This window comes from Ahaetulla prasina, chromosome 6 (genome assembly GCF_028640845.1).
Source record: "Ahaetulla prasina isolate Xishuangbanna chromosome 6, ASM2864084v1, whole genome shotgun sequence".
Lineage (NCBI taxonomy): Eukaryota > Metazoa > Chordata > Lepidosauria > Squamata > Colubridae > Ahaetulla > Ahaetulla prasina.
In genome coordinates, this window is record NC_080544.1 from 77,233,949 (window position 1) to 77,254,106 (window position 20,158).

A 20,158-nucleotide genomic window follows, 5' to 3' on the forward strand; every position below is an offset into this window, starting at 1 on the left:
CAATATTAAGAAAACTGGATGATCAATTTTTAAATTTTCTTTTTGCGTAGATTTGAAGGAACCAATTTTTACTTCGGGAGCTGCAGCCATTTGAGGTAGTTATATGAAATTTTTTGCTCCTCACAGCATTTTTAAGTCAGCAGAAGTGAAGACTGTTCAAACGGCTTTGAGAGATTAGGAGTATAAACGTGCAAATGTGGAACTATAAATTCTTTTATGATAGGAAAATACTCCTGCATCGATCTTTTGTAATAATCTAAACCTGCTGCTGGAAAGTAAATGTTCATTTGTGATCATATTGTAAAGCTGGCAAGTGTAATTTATCTTTGTTTAGTTTAACTCATTTCCATACTGCAAAATCCTTGTCAGTCACTATTACAAAAAAGACTGTAGAGATTCTCAGTCATCCAGGTCATGGTTGTCTGAAAGGTGCTTTTTCAGGAGGTAACTGGACTTTCTTGGGGTTTTTTAAAAAGATGTTTTGCTTCTCATCTAAGAAGCTTCTTCAGCTCTGACTGGGGACTAGAAGGATTTATATTCCTTGCAGACAACTGGTCATTTGAATCCTTTTAGGGGGTCATTGAAGCACTTGGAGGTTTATCTATGTCCTCAGGATCACCCGAGTTGTGCTCCTGGTTCCTGTAGTCTGCATTTTTTCTCTGGAAATCCATTCCTTCCACTCCACTTCCACACCATTCAAAGAGTATTCATCCCAAACTGTACAGCTAAAAGTCTGTAGACATTCTGTTATCCAGGTTGTGGAATATAAATCCTTCTATTCCCCACTATCCTGTCAGAGCTGAAGAAGCTTCTTGGATGAGAAGTGAAGAAACGTCTTCAAAGAGAAAACAAGGAAGTCCAGTTGCCTCTTGAAAAAGCAGCTTTGGGATAATACAAAAAGAGGCATTTCACCATGAAATTGATAGGTTTTTGCTATCTCTACAAGGGATGGGTTCCGCTAAAGCTTTTTCTCCTTATTCTTTTAGTAATTATTTCATAATAGAATAGAATTCTTTATTGGCCAAGTGTGATTGGACACACAAGGAATTTGTCTTTGGTGCATATGCTTTCAGTGTACATAAAGAAAAAATAAAATATATTTGTCAAGAATCGTAAGATAACAACACTAAGCGATACTCATAGGATACTACTGTTGGAAGAAACGTCCATCTGGGTTCAGTTCCAAGTGAGGAAAAAGACACTGGAAACATGGAGACTGCTTGGAAAGATGGTTTAATGGTGGACAGGATCACATGGTTTGAGTTCCTGAACAGAAAAAGGCTAAGATGCTGAGTGCGCCCTGGCTTTATGCTTTCTCTGAGCTTTGAACTTCCTGGGGCACAGGAAGAGTATCCTGATTGGTTATCAGACTCCCAGGGGGTGGGGGTCTTAGCTAGCCTTGCTGGCTGATGTAATCTTCCCAGGTGTCATGTGGTGAGTTTCTGTTGTTAGATGGGTTCTATTGTGTTGCAGATGATGGTCCATTGACAAAGGTGGGGAGAATGAGTTTCTGTGTCTGACCCATTGACAAAGGTGGGGGGAAGCAGGAAGCTGCAGGGAGCTGCTTTGTCCTTAAAACATGTTTCTCCATTTCTCATTCAGGGAAATATAATATTCTGCCCTTTTTAATATTTTCTAAAATATTTCATTCTTCTAGAAGAGCGGGTGCTAACTTCCTACACTACTAAGCAATCAAATCATACCAGGAAACAATAAAAACAATAGAAAATGTATTTCATACATTCATTAGCTTGATAAAGCAGTTAAAATAAAGAATTGGGAAACTTTACCGGCTAAACTTCTAACTTTGGAAGGACTTGAGTCTTATCCCTTTCTTTTAGCTGCGCATTCAAACCCGTATTTTCCCCTAGGAGAGGGCAGATCGGCAGACAGCCACCTCCAACTCCTCTTGCTTGCTCAGTTCTTCAGATGACCCTGAGAAACCAAGTCTTCTTACAGACTTCCAGGGCAGGACAGCACCAATGAGTGACTGTCAGAACCAGTGGTGAAATCCAATTCTTGTTACTACCGGTTCTGTGGGTGTGGCTTGGTGGGCGTGGTGTGGCTTGGTAGCCATGTCAGGGGAAGGATAATGCAAAATCTCCATTCCCACCCCATTCTGGGGCCAGCCAGAGGTGGCATTTGCCAGTTCTCCAAACTACTCAAAATTTCTGCTACCAGTTCTCCAGAACCTGTCAGAACCTGTCACAATAATCTCTTACCTAACACACTGTTGCAAGTCTCCTGCTAGACACTACTCTCTCTCTCAATCCCCACCGCGGCATCACGAAGTAAATAAAGGGCAGCTTCTCCCAACCGAACACATCGGACAACACACCGGCAGAGGCAACGCATTAAGCTTTCTCTCTTGCCCCCAACCACGAGACTGACCATGCACACCCAATTGAAGAGAGGACGTAGCTACCCTAAGCTGCCGATCCGCGGCTGCAGCTCTCCACCCTCTCTCCTTGGCGCAGGAGACAACCCTGCGATTCAGCCAATTCAACGTTGCAGCGCATGGGAAAAGTTACCCCGGCAATTACGGCTCAAATTTAATTTAAAAAAACATCGTAAGAATGCTTAATATTAAAGTCAACTTGAATTAAAGTCAAGGTACAAGTAAACGAATTCCTGAAGTAAGCTCTGAATCTATTTTATTTTATTTTATTTTGCAGGAAGGAAAGAAAGATGGGTGACGATGCGACCTCGCACCCCGCGACATTAAAAAAAAAAGAAAAGAAAGGCACAGTTTAACGTGACGCATGCGTCGTTCCGGAGGTTGATTCATCACAGAGACGGACCGCTGTTGCTTCTGATTGAGCAGCGAGCGGGTCACGTGGGCTGTCTGTCTCCGGCGCATAAACCTCGCCTTGCCGTAATCGCACGCAACGCCTGGCGTAAATTGGGCCTGTGGCGGTCTAGCGGAGGATTTTCCATTTCCGGTAGAGGAAGTGGAGACACTTTCTGAGTCTAGGAATGGGGTCTTTCTCTTCCTCCTCCAAGTGGGAGGCAGGGAGTCTCAACGGAAAGGCTTTTGGGCAGGGCGGACCACCTCTGCTTTGTAACTTTTGAGTAAATCGGCTCCTAAGGCTGTAGAACGGAATGGGGAAGGAGCCGATGTTCTAATCTTCGATTCACGGTCCTTGTTGAGGGTCTCCTCCGGTTCGGTATAGGCTCGGTCTCGTTATTCAGTCGCCCAGAAATCATAACATCTAAGATTACTGCATATTCTCTTACGATCCAATCATTACAGGTCACTGTGTTCTCCTACTGACCTTCCCGCTTCCCTCTTTCTTTGTGCCCTCCAGGTGAGTTAGCATCTAATGCATTTGAAGGGCCTCAAGCTCGGGAGAACTTTTTTGTTTTTGTTTTGTTTATGTAATGTTTGCAACTTTCTGACCAAGGGACAGAGATGGCTCATAAACACGTGAAATAATTAGTTTTTTCTATAAATGATTTAATAGTCATTCAAATAATAAAGAGTTCTACTTTTATCTTCCCTTTCCCCAAAATTTGGGTATATGGGAAAAGTATATTAAGTACTCCTTTGGATTCTGAAGTTTGTTGAAATAGAAACAGATTCAGTATGCTACTGACCTTTCTTTTATTACATAGCCATAGCATAGATGCTTGGACTTTCATTAAATTTGCATCTTTTAACTGTTACATTTAGCAGTAGATTGTTGAAAAGTATTTGTATAATAAATATTGAAGAAAATAATTTTTTGAATAATTTAAAGTGTGAAAATATATGGGGTTAACTTTCTGTTGTTTAATTACATAACTTTTCACCCTAGCACACAATACCTTTTAATTGAAACAAAGGAGAGACTGATCCTACTACATCTTATATTTGGGCTTGGCCGTTTTTTCCTCTTTAATGGAATTCGTGATATTGCAAAAGATTGATCTATTTTCTTCCATGAATCATAAAAGAATCCCTTAATGGCCTCTTGCACACCTTGTTCACTAATATTTTTGGAAAAGCTTTTACTCAGCATATTTTCAAAGTGATGATAGTAGATCTGTTCAGCACACATTTTAATGTTCTTTTACCGTACTAAAGTTATGCATTTGCGTGATTACCCTACTATGATAACATGACATTTTTAAATGATGAAAGGTTTTTTTTGGTCATATTCTCTTATGTCCAGTTAAATTCCCTGAATCTGCAAATCACTTTTGTGGATTTCACCTTGTTTATGGACAGAAGAAATTTCTGCTGAATTAATATACTTCCAATAAGTAAATAAGAACATTTTAGGGTTGTTAATACTCTAGATGCTTTGTTTTATTTTTTGATAATTTATTTTGATAATTTCTATTTTATCCAAATACGATAAAATTAGAATAATTTTTGACATGCCAGTTGCAAAACAAGGATTATGAAATTGATATGGTTCAAAGAACAAGAATTAAGAATAAGCCGTTTTCTGTTGTGTTATAGTGCTAACCTATGATTGATCAAAAATAGTGAAAAAGTGAGGGGAATACTATGGGGAAATCTCTGTAGCTCATATCACAAAACATAGTTTATTGTGGCACTTTAAATCAAAGATGAAAAACTGGTGGGCTTTTTAAAATATCCTTTGTAGCCTCTGGAAAAATGTATGTATTTTTTGCATTATAAGGGGCTTGAGAGATTTCAAGGGGAGAAATGGGCCCATGATAAATTGATGTAATGTCTTTTGCATTTATTATAGTTATATTGGTAATAAAATACTCTTTAATTTCACATACCCCTGCTGCAGAAATTAGTATTTCATTTATAGTAATCAATCAAATTAATTCAAAAATCCAAGACATGTTCTTTTTCATTTCAGACATGGATAATGGATTTAAGTTACAGTAAACTAGATTAGAAGAAATTAACTAACAGCATAAGCAGTTTGAGATATGACCAGTCTTCCAAAGAGGTGGTTGGCTCCATTGCAACAGCTTTAATTTGATTCCATGCATGGAACAGAAAGAAATTCCAATTTTATAACTTCATTGCTTTTTTACTTTAATTTATGTCAATGAAGTATTCTTTTATGAAACAATTTATGAAAATGTTTTTAGGATTGTGAATGGTTCTGAAGTTGTAAGCCACCTAAGATTGAATTTTGTACTTAAATAATACAGGTAGTCTTTAACTTACAACCATGATAGAAGCCAGAAAATTTGTCATTAAGTAGTGCCATTGTGAATAGACTAGAAGACTAGACTAGACTAGACTTGACTTGACTTGACTTGACTTGACTTGAATTTCTTAATTGGCCAAGTGTGATTGGACATACAAGGAATTTGTCTTGGTGCATATGCTCTCAGTGTACATAAAAGAAAATATATCTTCATAAAGATACAACACTTACAACACTTAATGATATTCATAGGGTACAATTAAGCAATCAGGAAACAATATCAGTATAAATCGTAAGGATACAAGCAACAAAGTTACAGTCATACAGTCATAAGTGGAAGGAAATGGGAACGATGAGAAGATTAATAGTAGTGCAGATTTAGTAAATAGTTTGACAGTGTTGAGGGAATTATTTGTTTAACAGAGTGATGGCGTTCGAGAAAAAACTGTTCTTGTGTCTAGTTGTTCTGGTGTGCAGTGCTCTGTAGTGTTGTTTTGAGGGTGGGAGTTGAAACAGTTTATGTCCAGAATGTGAGGGATCTGTAAATATTTTCACAGCCCTCTTTTTGATTCGTGCAGTATACAGGTCCTCAATGGAAGGCAGGTTGGTAGCCATTGTTTTTTCTACAGTTCTAATTATCCTCTGAAGTCTGTCTCTGTCTTGTTGGGTGGTTAAGTGAGGTATCACATGACTGCACCCAATTTTATGGATTTTTTTGTCTCAGTTAAGTGATTCATTTACAGTTCTTAAGCTAGACATCATGTGACCACAACTTGCAATCTTCTGCCAGTTTCTCAATTGACTTTGCTGGTTGGACGTTTGCTGGGAAGGTCACAAATGGCACTTGCAGGACTGCACGATGCTGCAGCTATCATAAATGTAAGCCAATTGCCAAGCCTCTGTATTGTGTTCATGTAACTCTAAGTATGCTGCAATAGTTGTAACTGTGAGGATCTATCATGAGTCATTTTCAGAGCTGTCATAACTTCTAACAGTTGCCAAACAAATAGTAAGAACTTGTAGGCTTCTTTGCTTTCCAAGGTCTGGGCACACCGCAGCATAGCAAAACCGTACACCATGCTTTATTACAACACACTCTTTCCCAACAACAGTCTGTTGCTCTGGGTCAACTCCACCCTTCTAGTAATCATGTCTTTAATACTCAATCCTTTATACTCAGTCTTCTAATACTCAGAGGAAACCAAAGTCTCAGTCTAACAAGTATGTCCAATCTTTGCCTTTTCCGCCAAAGTTCTTGAACTAATTGGGATAGAATGCTGTTTCGTTGTGATTGCTCATTTTCTAGTTGTTGATGAGCTCCAGGCTGGATTCCCACCCAGGGTATGCTGCTCACCATAGATTATGGTCCTGGGCAGTTAAATCATGCAGTAATCCTATTGACTGTGGTTCCTTGTCTGCATGCTGTTTGCTATCATCTTTCCTGCTGCACATATCCCACACTCTCTTAGCGTTTGCTTTTCTAAGGTAAGACCCTGAATGGGGTTAGATTGCCTCTGGACGTCATCAAAATGATAGGGCATGGCTCAATTATAACAGGCAGTTGGAATGCCAGTTTGGATACTTGTGACTGAATGTATGGGGGAAATGGGGTTCTGCAGACTGTAGTTACTCTCCAAAAGAACAGACAGCAACCCAACTTCATTCCTTCACAGATCTATGTATAGGGAGTTGCGTTTGTATTAAACACCCGTTGCAGTTTAGGAATTGCTGCATGGTAGAAAGTGATGATCACATAGTAGCTACAATACACAAGTATAGTTTTTAGACTTAATATACGTGTGCTATGCTTTAAAACAAGTTACATTGCGACTGGTATAGAATTTTAATATTTAATAATATGCTTCTGTGTACATTAAATAAGCCTACAAACTGTATTTAAATCTCATCGCTATATCTGTCAAATAAAGCAAATGTATTCACATTGGATCTAAAGCATTCAAGGTTTAAACATTGCATAGACTTTGTTTTTCAGCTTGGCATAACATCAGATTGCTTCTGCTGAGGTCAGAGTAACCTGTTTTGAGCAAGAAAGGACTTGTTCCTGGGATAGTTTGCTAGGCTATAAATTTGTTCAGTTTGTTCCAACTGTTGGAGACATGCCTCTGGCTTCAGACGAAAGAGACTGACATTAGATTCTTCCCTCTCTTGCTACAATAGAAACCCAGGAAAGCCCCACCTGCCTTGATAAGAGCAAGAGTATGTCACATTAGATGAAAGGAGGGGATCCCAAACCCTCCAAAATTAATTGCATACAGCAAGATATTTTTTTAAAGAGAAAATATGTTATCCTTTCTTATTTCTGTTTTTCTTGTGTATAGTTGAAGGAAGCACTTAGATTTCCATTTAGTATTGCTGTGCTTGATTAATCGTTACCCATTTACTTGGGAGTAAGCTCCATTAAATGCAATAGAAATGTTATATATATAAAATTTTGCTATATGAATAATTAAATTTCATCTTAATTTTTGCCAAATTTGGTGCTGAATGAAAATAACTGCAGCCTAAATGATGTCACCAATATTGTCTAAGTGATAGGTAAACTTCTAAAACATTTCTCTACTTGAATAAAATTGGAATCATAATTATTTTTTTCTCTTTAAGTTAATATGCATGTATTTTCTTGATTAGTTCAAGAATTAGATGGAAACCTGTTACCTCCTGACCATGGAATAAGATAGTTAAGAGATAATAAGAGACAGTCAATTTGATGTACTAATATAGTGCTGGCTTAAAAGTTCTAGTCCTACCTTAGGCATGAAAGCCTGTTGGGTGACTTTGGGCCAGTAACACTGTCAGTCCAACCCATCTCACAAGGGTGGTCTTGTGGGGAAAATAGGAGGAGAAAGAACTATTATGTATGTTTGCCACTTTATTTATTTATTTATTATTTATATTTTTGAATTACTTATGAAATTACAGGTGGGATAAATATCCTTTTTGTTTGTAGAAAAAGGAATGAGTATGCTTGTACTTCAGGTTCTCTTTGCATTGTATTCTTACTTTGAATTTCTCGAAGTGCACCTAACTAATTCCCATGAAAATTTATTTGGAAGATAAATCCTTTTTAATTAAATCTTACATTTAGTGTTTATTTTTGTTGTGCTGCTTTAGTATGTTTATTCCTATATTAAGCTATTTGGTATTCTTTTAATGTTTCATGGAAGCACTTTTTAGGCTGAACACTAATAACTTGTAAGCGGACATAATTCAGTTTATTTATTAATCAAATTTATATAGCTGCCCATCTCACAAGAAGTGATGGTACAATAGTGGATCATGACCATGGCTAAGTACAGCCTTAATGTTGCATGAGTTAATGATAGACACCTCTCCCCTCTCAAACAGTGATGACATATATGATTTAAGAAATTAAAAGCTGCATAATATTACAAATGTTACATTATTCAATGTAAACATTCTTTAAATATTTTCTATACAAAAATTATTAGACTCTGTAATCACAGACATTTATAGGTGAGAATATATAAGCATGTAATCATCTTAACTGAAAGGCAGATATCCTGTATATATCCTGTATAACTGTATGATATACATATAGACCTCGAGGTACGACTTTAACGGAACCTGCCCATTAGAGTTGTAAATCAAAAAAATTCATCACATGAATCAGACTCAATTTTATGAATTTTTAAAATCAAACTCATTAATTGGATCAAATGGATCGTTAAATGAACAAAGATCTGACTTACCGTGTTTCCCTGAAAATAAGACCCTGTCTTATTTTTTTAAATTACTTGGCTTTATTTTTGGGAATGTCTTATTGCTTTGGGGTGCATAGAGCAAGATAGGGCTCCTCTTGCCTTCTTATCTGATTTCCAGCTCTGTCACCCTAACCAGAGGAAATGGCGGGGACTGGCTGCGCATATTTTCGGGGACGGGGAGCTTATTTTAGTGCATGCACTCAGGGAATATCATATTTTAGGAGAAATAGGGTACTATTTCCTCTGATTCATTAATTGATTGCTGCCATCGTTAACTGGCGGAGAGGCTTTCCCCACTACTGCTGGCCACCCATCAACTGTTTCTGATGCAACCTTCAGCTCAGGACCTAAATTACCTGCAAGCAGGCTCCCAAAACTTTCTACTTGCAGTTGCTTTAAAAAAATAAAATCACTGCTGCCCTGACAGGGGTGGGTGGGACGGAAATTTATAGAACTCTTAGCTTGAGTCACTTTAAAACAAATATCACTTGTACTTGCTAAACTCAAACCTCTCCAGGCAGCATCAAAAAAACCAAAAACTCAGCTCTGGCTGCAAAATCACCGGATCTTGTTTGGCCATGTGACCCCGGGGGGAACGACCCCTGCCGGCTTTAGGAAATGGCATGTTGTAACCCCGAACAGCAAAAGGGAAATCACAGAGTTAAAAATGGCTGCCAGCAGTGACTGAATCCAAGTCACATGGTTACAGAGGCCTCTTTTTGGTTGCAGTTTTGAATTTCTAGTATAGGTAAACTTTCTGGATAAATTTGTTCTTGTGAAAGTTCACTAAATGAATGGTTGTACCTGGGGGATTACCTTTATGTTTCATTTTTCCTTGTGTAAAGAATTTATTTGTTATCTTTATTTTTCAGAATCTGTCTGGATTTCTGCTGTACTCAAGTTTTAATGTAAACTCAGTTCAAAGAAGAAACCATGCAGCGAAGGCCCAAAGGATTGAACACTGGAGTGCTTTTCCTCCTTTCTCAGCTCTATCAAGTTGGGTTTCACAACATTCCACCCGTCACGCTTGCAACTTTGGCAGTGAACATTTTCTTTTTTCTACAACCCCTGAAACCTTTGGACAAAGCATGTATTAGTGTCAATGATTGTCTTTACAAAAAAGATTGGCATCGTTTGTATCTTTCAGCATTTCATCATGCAGATGACTGGCATCTATATTTTAATATGGTCTCCTTGCTTTGGAAAGGAATTAAATTGGAGAACAGACTTGGAACTATGTGGTTTGGATATATAATTGCACTATTTTCACTCCTTGTGGGAGCTGTATACCTGTTTCTGGAAGCTATACTGGCGGAACTTCTTGGTGATCCTTTATATGAACATCACTGTGCTGTTGGTTTTTCTGGTAAGGTGTTGTTTATTATGCTTCCACCTTCTTTTATAAAACTATTATTTATTGCAAATGCTAGCTATTAAGAAATGGATAATATGTATTTAAAAAGGTAAAGGTTCCCTTCGCTCATATGTGCTAGTCATTCCTGACTCTAGGGGGCGGTGCTCATCTCTGTTTCAAAGCCGAAAAGCCAGCGCTGTCCGAAGACATCTCCGTGGTCATGTGGCCAGCATGACTAAACGCCAAAGGCACACAGAACACTATTACCTTCCCACCAAAGGTGGTCCCTATTTTCTACTTGCATTTTTTACGTGCTTTCAAAATGCTAGGTTGGCCCAAGCTGGAACAAGTAACGGGAACTCATCCCATTACATGACAGTAGGGATTCAAACCGCTGAACTGCCGACCTTTCAATCGACAAGCTCATCATCTTAGTCACTGAGCCGTGTAAATATGTATTTACGGAATGTGAAATTAGCATGATACTATTCTTGAATGATACAGTTAAATACAACTTTGTCACTGCTACATTTTTTCTAGTAGTCTCTCACAAAGGAAACTAAGAGACAAACATCTGGACTTCCAGGAAACATGGCAGATTGAAAATGGTTCTGTGAAAAGTGGACATAAAATATACGAATAGGAAGGTGGCGAGTAGATCAGCTACTTCAACCCTCTCTGAATAAAGAGGGACCCTGGAGGGAGGGAGAATCAGGACAGGGGAATTTGCTGTAATTGCTCCAATCACAAATGAAGCCTTTTAAAAGGACAGTTCCCCTGCTAATCATTTTTGGAAATTGCTGCCAACTCCTTCAAGGTGACACAATTATAAAAAATGTGGAGTGTCTTCAAGCCTTAATACAAGAAAATGAAGATTTTTAAAATCTTTAAAAATTTAAAATAAATGGCAAAAAGCAAGACAGGATTTTGGCTACAGAAAGCTTTAAACAGATTAAGGGCTTAGAAAATTTTGGAATATTGGATTTTGAAGAATAATTTAAAATTAAATTTAAAGAATAAATACATCCTCGTGGGAAAGAAAACCTTTTTCATATTGAAAACGTAACAAGACAAGCAATTTACAATGGCATTCAGAGACATCTTTGAGGAATTGCACTAGGATTTGATTATGTCGGCTTTGGTGTGTCTTGGGAACGGTCTGTTTTCCAGAAAAAGATGTTACAAAAAAATTATGCAACAAAATTTATCTGAGAACAATATTGAGACTTTGAATAGAATTTATCATTAGATACAAAAATAAATGGACGAGGCTTTAAAAAATAAGAAGGAAATAAAAATAATTCCAGAGAGCAATTGGAACTTTTTTCCTAGACTTATAAAATAGGCTGTAAAGTATTGAAGAAATTTGTAACAAGGATCAACAACAGGTTGACTCAGCCTTCCATCCTTTATAAGGTAGGTAAAATGAGGACCCAGATTGTTGGGGGGGCAATAAGTTGACTTTGTAAAAATATACAAATAGAATGAGACTATTGCCTTATACACTGTAAGCCGCCCTGAGTCTTCGGAGAAGGGTGGGGTATAAATGTAAACAAACAAAAAAAAAACCAAAAAAAAAAAACCAACTGAATGGATTACAGAGAAAGATTGTTCTGTATTTAAGAATACAAAAAGTCTGTTTATTTTACCAGATTTACAGCGAGACATGTTATTTTTGTGGTTCTTTTTGGATGCTGATAATCTGGACTGAAAAAGTGGCATTTTGGATTTGCATACATTTAATATGGTGTTTAACCCTTTCCCCATTCAATTACTTTGTGTATTCTAATTTGATAACATGTAAACTGTATCCAGCTGTCTGTTATTTAAAGTAATGAAGTTTTGTAAACTTGTTTAAAAGATAAAATATGTTAAATTTTAGCCTTTTGTTTGTATTAAAATACGGAGCTTACTTTATGGCTTAATGTGGATCTCTTTATGTTTTATAGTTGAGATATGGAATGTTTATTTGAATGGAATATGTTATGTGGGGTGGGTTTCTTTGGAATGCTTGGCATTTGGAATAGAAAAATGTTGTATATTGAGTCCTGAGAGAAATGATCCCTTTTTGTCATATTAAACTATAGATTTTGTTTAGACTAGGATATCAGGACCTTTTAAATGGGAGTTTGCTTGCAGCTAAGAGATGTGAGATATATTAATCTTATTTTAGAACTTTGTTTAGAGTTTCTACTGATAACTGGATTGAAAAAGATGTCACTTATTTGATTTGCCTACTATTAAGATATAAATTATGGGATGAAGATTTCATAGTAGTTAATTAAGAGGAGATGAAAAGATAATGAAATTATTTATACTTGTGATGAAGGCAATGCTTTCTAGGGGGTTATTTTTTATGTGTTGCTTTTTTGCTCCTTTTTCTCCTTTTTAGTTCTGTAATGACTTTAATTAAAGTTATTACAGAAAAAGGAAATTAAAAGTGAATTGAATTGTAAGCAGCACAGTCATTGATTAAGAAGAGCAGCTATACAAATTGAATAAATAGATAGCAAATAAAAGACAAAAATCTGAAATAGAAATGTACATTTCAATATACATGTGCTGATCTCAATCTGATAATAGCACCTTGCTGATATTTTCTAAGTTTAGAAACCAAATAGTTATCTGGTTTCGGAATCCAAGGACTATAGGAGACCTATCAAACTGGCGGCCCGCAGGCCAGATACATCGTGCCTGTTACGCCCACCCCTGCTCTGCAAAGGCAAAAAACTTCATGATATGTGACGATCCGGCCCATGACACGATCAAGTTTGACACCTGTGAACTATAGGTTTGATTGAGAAGTGAAAGGAAAAAAATTCTACCCATCCTAGAATAAGTTTGCGAATTACCTCTTTTCCCTTTTTTTCATGATTTGCAGCCCTGATTCTTTGCCCCAATGCTGAGTCTGCTTTTGATGTTCCAACGGCTCTATATCCTTGGTTGTCATGAGAATAATCTACCTTTCTCAACCAAAGTTTTAAAATAGGATTACTTTTCAATAAAATGAGAAATTTTATAAGGTTTCCTCTGCCATTTGTCTGAAAATCTGATTTTAGTTCCAGGTATATTAGCACAATATTGCACTCTGTTTATACTAATGAGAACTCTTTGTTTTCCTAAAGCCCCTGGTAACATTATCACTCTGGGGAGTTTTGTTTTAGTTTTGGTGAAAAGTACTGGAATATTTTTAAAGTACACACAGATTTAGATATTTTTGCCACTAAAATATTGAAATATTGTAATAGAAGTGATTTACATGATCTTTGAATAAATGGAATGCAAGGCATACCAAGAGCAATAGAGCCTCTATATTCTTTAGCTTTTATATTACTTGACAAATCCTCTTGCTGTGATCTTGTTTCTTTATTTTTATATAGGAGTGCTATTTGCTTTGAAAGTTCTTAATAACTATTACCATCCAGGGGGATCAACCAATATTATGGGCCTGAATGTATCCAATAAATACTCTTGTTGGTTGGAACTTCTAGCAATCCATTTATTAAACCCACGGTAAGTCTGCTGTCAGTCATTTAGCACTTAAATTACTTTGTATATATGTATGTAGACATTATTACAACGAATGATAGTTACATATCAATAATAAGTCCTCATCCAATCTGGGTTGTGCTTTTTAATAGAAAAAATGTTTATTATAGAAGAAAATAGGGAATAGAAGAAGGATTTGGCCAAAGTTATATTTTTTTCAGGATTGGCATATGTGCAGAGAGTTTGTGCATGATAATAGATAGGTTTGGCTAATGTGATACATAAGCCTTGGTTTGCTTAATTGTAGTTAAACAATAATAAACATCTTGCGTTACCAATTTACCATGCTTTTATAGATCACTGCCTCATTTCATGCAGTGTATTCATAATCAAACATTACAGTTTAGTGAGATACATAGAACTGTATCTGTATATTGAAAGTTTTATTTAAACAGAAGTATATGAAAGTGGTGTTTTTCAAACAAATCCTCATTTCTCTCTTACAATCATTTTTACAAACAGTTTTCTCCCGAATGCCATCACTCTGCTAAACAAATAATTCCCTCAACATTGTCAAACTATTTACTAAATCTGCACTACTATTAATCTTCTCATCGTTCCCATCACCCATCTCCCTCCACTTATGACTGTAACTTTGTTGCTTATATCCTTATGATTTATACTGTAATTGATTGTTTCCTGATTGCTTAATTGTAGCCTATGACTATCATGAAGTGTTGTAAGTGTTGTACCTTGATGAAGGTATCTTTTTTTTTATGTACACTGAGAGCATATGCACCAAGACAAATTCCTTGTGTGTCCAATCACACTTGGCCAGTTAAAATATTCTGTTCTATTCTGTTCTATTGGGAATATGGAAACAATATTATTTAAGCAATAGGAATACATCATGTATCAGGATAGCTCCCTTTATTTTACGCGGAGATGCCAGATAATCATTCTCCTGAAATAACTTATCTTTTTATAGTAATTTGTCAGTTGAAGTTAGCTTTAAGAGTAATCATGTTGTAATATGAAAAGGGTTTTTTTTTCTTATTGGCATACTTTAAAAAAAAATAACTTCAAATGGATTAGAATCAATCTTATCTACAGTTAGCATTTATTTCTTCAAGGTCTACGTTTTGCTTTAGATTGTAATTTTTTAAAAATACCTTTGATACTTGAGAATTCTGAAAGTGTAGATAGAAAGATAATTCTACCCTTTTAGCTCTTTATGATCTAAATAAAGAATTTGGATATTAATGCAATTTAATGCAAAATGAATTATTTTGGATCATAACAGAGCATTATTAGATCATAGTTATTTCCCAAAATTTTTGAGATGGTAAAATGCATATGTCTCCTTTAAATATATTAAACTCTTAAAATTTTTAACATATCCAATGGAGTGAAGGTTAATGAGGTTACAGAAAGTTTCTAATCAAGAACAATACATCTCACAGGAAATTGCTTTCATTTTAGGAGTTCTTTTGCAGGACATCTGGCAGGTATTCTTGTTGGCCTAATGTACACCATGGGACCCCTGAAGATTTTCATGACAGCATGTACAGGTAATAATGACCCTAGAACTTCCCAAGCATTACTGTTCAATATAACTTTAAAGTGATTGTAAAATGTACTTCAGAACTTTAGAATTATGCCATATGGTGCTTACATTATATATTATATAATGTATATATATATATATATTATCAGGGTGAGGGTTCATTTTCCAAGTTTCCAGGATGGTTTCCAAACTTTTTGTTACCGGGCTACATAACATCTTCAGTAGAGTTTAGGGGATATCTGTGTCAGTGTTCTTCCATTTATAAGGGCTTCAGGTGTGGGTGTGTCTGGCAAGGGTCTTGTGATGGGTCAGCTATGAGTCTTGTGATTACTTGATGTAATCTCTTAATCACAAGACCCATCACAAGACGCACTGCTGTTTCACAGCTGACTCACCACAAGACCCTCACTTGACATACCCACATCCGAAGCCCTTATATTCAGAAGAACACTGACATCCCGTAAACTTTGCCCAAGATGTTACCTAGTCTGGTAACAAAATGTTTGGAAACCAACCCATAAGCTCAGAGAACTCACTTTCATCCGACAACTGAGCTACAGATATTTGCCAGTATTGGATTTTAGTTTAATGTTTAATGCTTAATGTTAAAAAGCTACCTATTATGAGTGGATAGCAGACAAATTGCTGTAAATACAGACAAATGAATAAATAAATTTGATGATCAAATAATGTACAATATAGGTTTTCTACTTTGCTTAAAAAAGACTTTAGATTGTACTTAAGTCATCTGCTGAAGGTGTGCTCATGATAGTAGGAGTTACTGCTGTAGATGATTTTTCATAGAGTAGTCCTCGACTTAACAACCACAATGGAGCGAAGAACTCTGTAATCAAGGCACCATATGACCAGTTTCAATTTTATATAATTATATTGATGGTGATCATAAAGTGAGTAATCCTGGTCATTAACCAAATCACATAAGCAAGTAAATCCAGCAAATACTGTACAATTGGTATTTTTTGCCGTTTTCTGTTGGAAAACAGCAAAAAAATAGCACAGCAGTCATGTGACTTGTACCCATTTTAGATTTGAGAATGGATCATAAGTAGCTTTTTTTTTTTTGGTCTGTGTAACTTTGAACAGTTGTTAAACAAGTGAACATAAATTGAGGACTACTTGTAATCTACAAAATGTATTCTTGCATATAATGTTCTTTTGAGCAGTACAGAAGGAAATTACATACTTTTAAATAGAAATAACTTGTGCACTAGTTGTGTCCTTCTGAGCAGGATTGAATTAGCATTACTCTTGATAGCCATGAGATATTTTACACAGTTTGTTCCAAAGGTAATGCCAGTGCTAACTCTTTCTTGTGTTATTTTAATTCTGGAATACTACAATCAAATTAAAAAGCCAGATACTAAATAAAATAAATATAAATCCCAACAGTTATCTATTGCTGTATATCCATTTACATATGCTGTTACAGGAAAATATATTCATTTAAAATTTTATTTTATTTAAAATTAAAGTGACAAATTTGGTAAATATGTCAGGTAAGAATGAAAACAAATATAATTTGACATACAGCTTGTTAACTTTTTAAATAACAGTATGATATTTTACATGTTTACAAATATTCATTATAATTTTATTTCTAGGTGGCAATGTATTTCCAACTGGCTTTTCAGAACAAAGGAACAATTACAGAAGAGGTGAGTAATTTGGATAATCTTGCCAGTTTTTATCTCAGAGAAAATTTTGTTTTACTCTGTAGGATTTACCTTGTCAATTGGTATAGATTAATACTGTGTTGGTAAAAAATAATTCACATCTTATTTCTTCTCTGTTTCAGTTTTAATGTGTTCACAAGTCTCTTCCTATTATTCTTTAATATTTCAATATTGCAGGAAATGTGTTCCATAAGATTGAATCCTTGTTTATATTAACATTTATTGCTCTTTCTCTATATTTCAGAAAACTTAAAAGATGTCTTACATGACTCTTAATCAAGCTGAGCAACCACACAGCTTTTAAAAGAAATTTTTAAAAACTGTTGGTAAAGAAATAGGACTGGGGATGGGAAAGAGCCAAATTTAACCTTTTAATAAGTTAACAGATAGCAATCCAGGATTATTTATTGAGCTCCACAAATGCATCTTATACTGCATAACATTAGATTCTCAATTCAAAGAGAATGTCAATTCAGAGACTCAGTTTTCAGAAAAGCTGTTTTTGTATTCTCAGTCAGGCCCATAGTAGTTTTTGTACTTTTGAGAGGATAGACACATATAGTGGGGTTTTTTTTCTTTAAGGGTGATGGCTTTTTAATCCAAGACAAGATGGTTAACAATATTCCTAATCAGTTATCTTCCATTTGTGCTGTCTGGGGACTGAGGGAATTATAATCCAGTTATCATATCAACCATAGAAGCCTGCTTTACAATATAGAAGTGAAACTTTGTAGCATAAGATACTATTATTTATTACAGGGCACATATTTTACATGCAGTTTATGTTGCCCGGTACTAATATATAATTCTGTGCTTCAAATTTCTTTCATAATATTTATGAGGCAAAAGAGGCTAAAACTGAATAGAATATTGACGTGTTATACAGTGAAATATCAGCTTGATAGATTTCAGTGAAGAAGACACCAGGTGAAAATGATTCCTATTGCATTTGTTACTTTACATTAATGTAAATGTAATTTTATAATATTTATAATAATGACATTATTATGCAATGATGTAGTGGTTTCCATTTTGAAATGATAGTGCTATGGATGATTGGGAATTGGTGATACCTAATCATCATAACAGTTTGCTTTGTTAAAAGAAGATTATGCTAAACATTTATATCTGTGATTTCTTTCTATACAGGGAATTTTAGATACACAGGTAATCCATCCTATCCACCAAACAACTATGATACATATACTGGTGGACTCTCTGAGGAAGAACAATTTGAAAGAGCATTAAGTAACAGTTTGAGAGAAAGAGGTAAGGCAGAATAGCTATAATGGCATGTTAGAATGACACGTTATAAAATAAATGCATTTCTCTTTTTAGGGTGAGAAGCATACTTAAAAATAACTTTTCTTTTTCTCTTAAAACTGAGACTGTCCATTTCCATGGATGCAAGTTCTTATTGCTCAATTTCGTTATATACATGATGTACAATGACAATAAAGGCTATTATTATTATTATTGCTCCTTATTCAAAAGGTCATTAAAATAATACCAAAGAACCCCTGAAAACTTGATCCACTCTTTTTTTATGGCTATGGGGCAGCTATTAAATAGATTCGGATCTAGTCTGAATTATTTCTGTGATGTATTCCACCCAGTGGGCAGCCAGTGAAGTGACTTTACTGAGAGCTTTGGACAAGAAATGTTATCTGCACAGAGCTTAAAAACTATATATATTCTAAAATAACACAGTTTCTCCCTCAGTGGCATATACACCTTCAAGGCAGCTACCTTAAGACCTGGAAATTTGACCATGCCCTACTGCCTCACTGATGTACACTTATGGAGGAGTCTAGGTAATTTGCACATAGTGGGTCACATAGTGGGTGGACATGGAGCAGCGTGCACATGAAAATGGGGGCTGGGGCAATCATGGGAGACAGTCTTGGTTCCTACTTAAGGGGGCATTTACCAAATAGCAGCAAAGAATTGCAGGACAGGCAGTTCTTGGGGTCCCAAGAGTGGCCCATGTAACACCATTGTTCCATGAGCTGCATTGGCTGCCAGTCTGCTTCTGGGTGCAGTTCAAGGTGTTGGCAATTACCTTTAAAGCCCTTCATGGTGTGTGCCCAGGCTATGAGGGACCAACTCATCCCAATGGTATTGGCCCACTCCACCCATGCCAGCAGCGGAGACATGCTGCGGGCTCCATCGGCCTGGGTATTCCAGCCAGCAGGATCCAAGAGAAGGGTCTTCTTTGCCATTGCACCTGCCCTTTGGAACATCTTGTCCCTGGGAGTGAAGTCAGCTCCAACCTTCCTGATCCTTCTGTAGGAGCCTAAAGATCTTCCTCTGCCAGTTAGCTTGGGGCCCCAATGGGGGAGTATCACAGTGGAAGTGGTTGATAATTTAACAACAGATCCTACCTCCTCCCATCCTTTTCCTGCTCTCCCCATCTTTTAATTGGGCCACAACATTTGGCTCTTTATAGTATTTTATTTATGTTTTTAAATTTTGGTATAGCTTTTATCTTTCTAGATTGTCTGCCGCCCAAAGTTACGAAAGGTAAGATGGGTAGCCAATAAATTTTACAAATAAATAAATAAATAAATAAAAAGACATAGAAATCCAGATCTGTTAGTCCTAATGCTGATATAGTCTGTCAAGACTGCATTACCTGAGAGACAGCACCATCCACTGCTGCCTGGACTTCAGAACAATTCAACAGCCTTGAACGTAGTTACTAGTTCTTTAACTGATTTCTTATCTTGGAATAATATATACTTCATTTTTTTAGATCTAAAAAGAGGAAATTTGGCTAATGTCTGTGCCTCCTGCTTAATAAACAACAATTTGAGATACAGCATGTAGATGGATAAATGGGTACCTGAAGCAAGACTCTGGTTACAGATCTTTGCCTTGTTCAGAGTTGAGTAGAAGATGATAATAGTGGTATGAGCAGTGAGGAAAAGGAGCTTGAAATGGGGGCCTGGAAAAATATCCAAGAAATCACTTTCCAATAGTAGTTTGCCTGACATCTGGACAAGAAGCTGCTGCTATTGCGCTGCCCATCCATTTCACACCTAATAGTTCATGTGCTTTGCAGATGTCTACACAGAGCTGTTGTTACTCATATTGTCCATGTAGCACTAGCAACACAGGCACACTCTTTATGCTTCTATAGATGAGGTTTTGTATTCAGAAGGAAAAGTGGAATCTTGTTTTCCTCT

The 20,158-nt window shown here is 36.2% G+C and overlaps 1 protein-coding gene across 1 annotated transcript in view; it reads left to right on the plus strand.

Moving 5' to 3' along the window:
* The first annotated feature begins 2,342 nt into the window (after positions 1 to 2,342).
* Positions 2,343 to 20,158, plus strand: part of RHBDD1 (rhomboid domain containing 1) — a 31,864-nt gene continuing 14,048 nt past the window's right edge. The window contains exons 1-7 of the mRNA XM_058188811.1: positions 2,343 to 2,570; positions 2,676 to 3,308; positions 9,739 to 10,232; positions 13,601 to 13,733; positions 15,192 to 15,280; positions 16,899 to 16,952; positions 18,120 to 18,239. Of these exons, the coding sequence (XP_058044794.1) occupies positions 9,800 to 10,232; positions 13,601 to 13,733; positions 15,192 to 15,280; positions 16,899 to 16,952; positions 18,120 to 18,239 (829 nt within the window). The 5' untranslated portion in view covers positions 2,343 to 2,570; positions 2,676 to 3,308; positions 9,739 to 9,799. The remainder of the gene's footprint in view (positions 2,571 to 2,675; positions 3,309 to 9,738; positions 10,233 to 13,600; positions 13,734 to 15,191; positions 15,281 to 16,898; positions 16,953 to 18,119; positions 18,240 to 20,158) is intronic.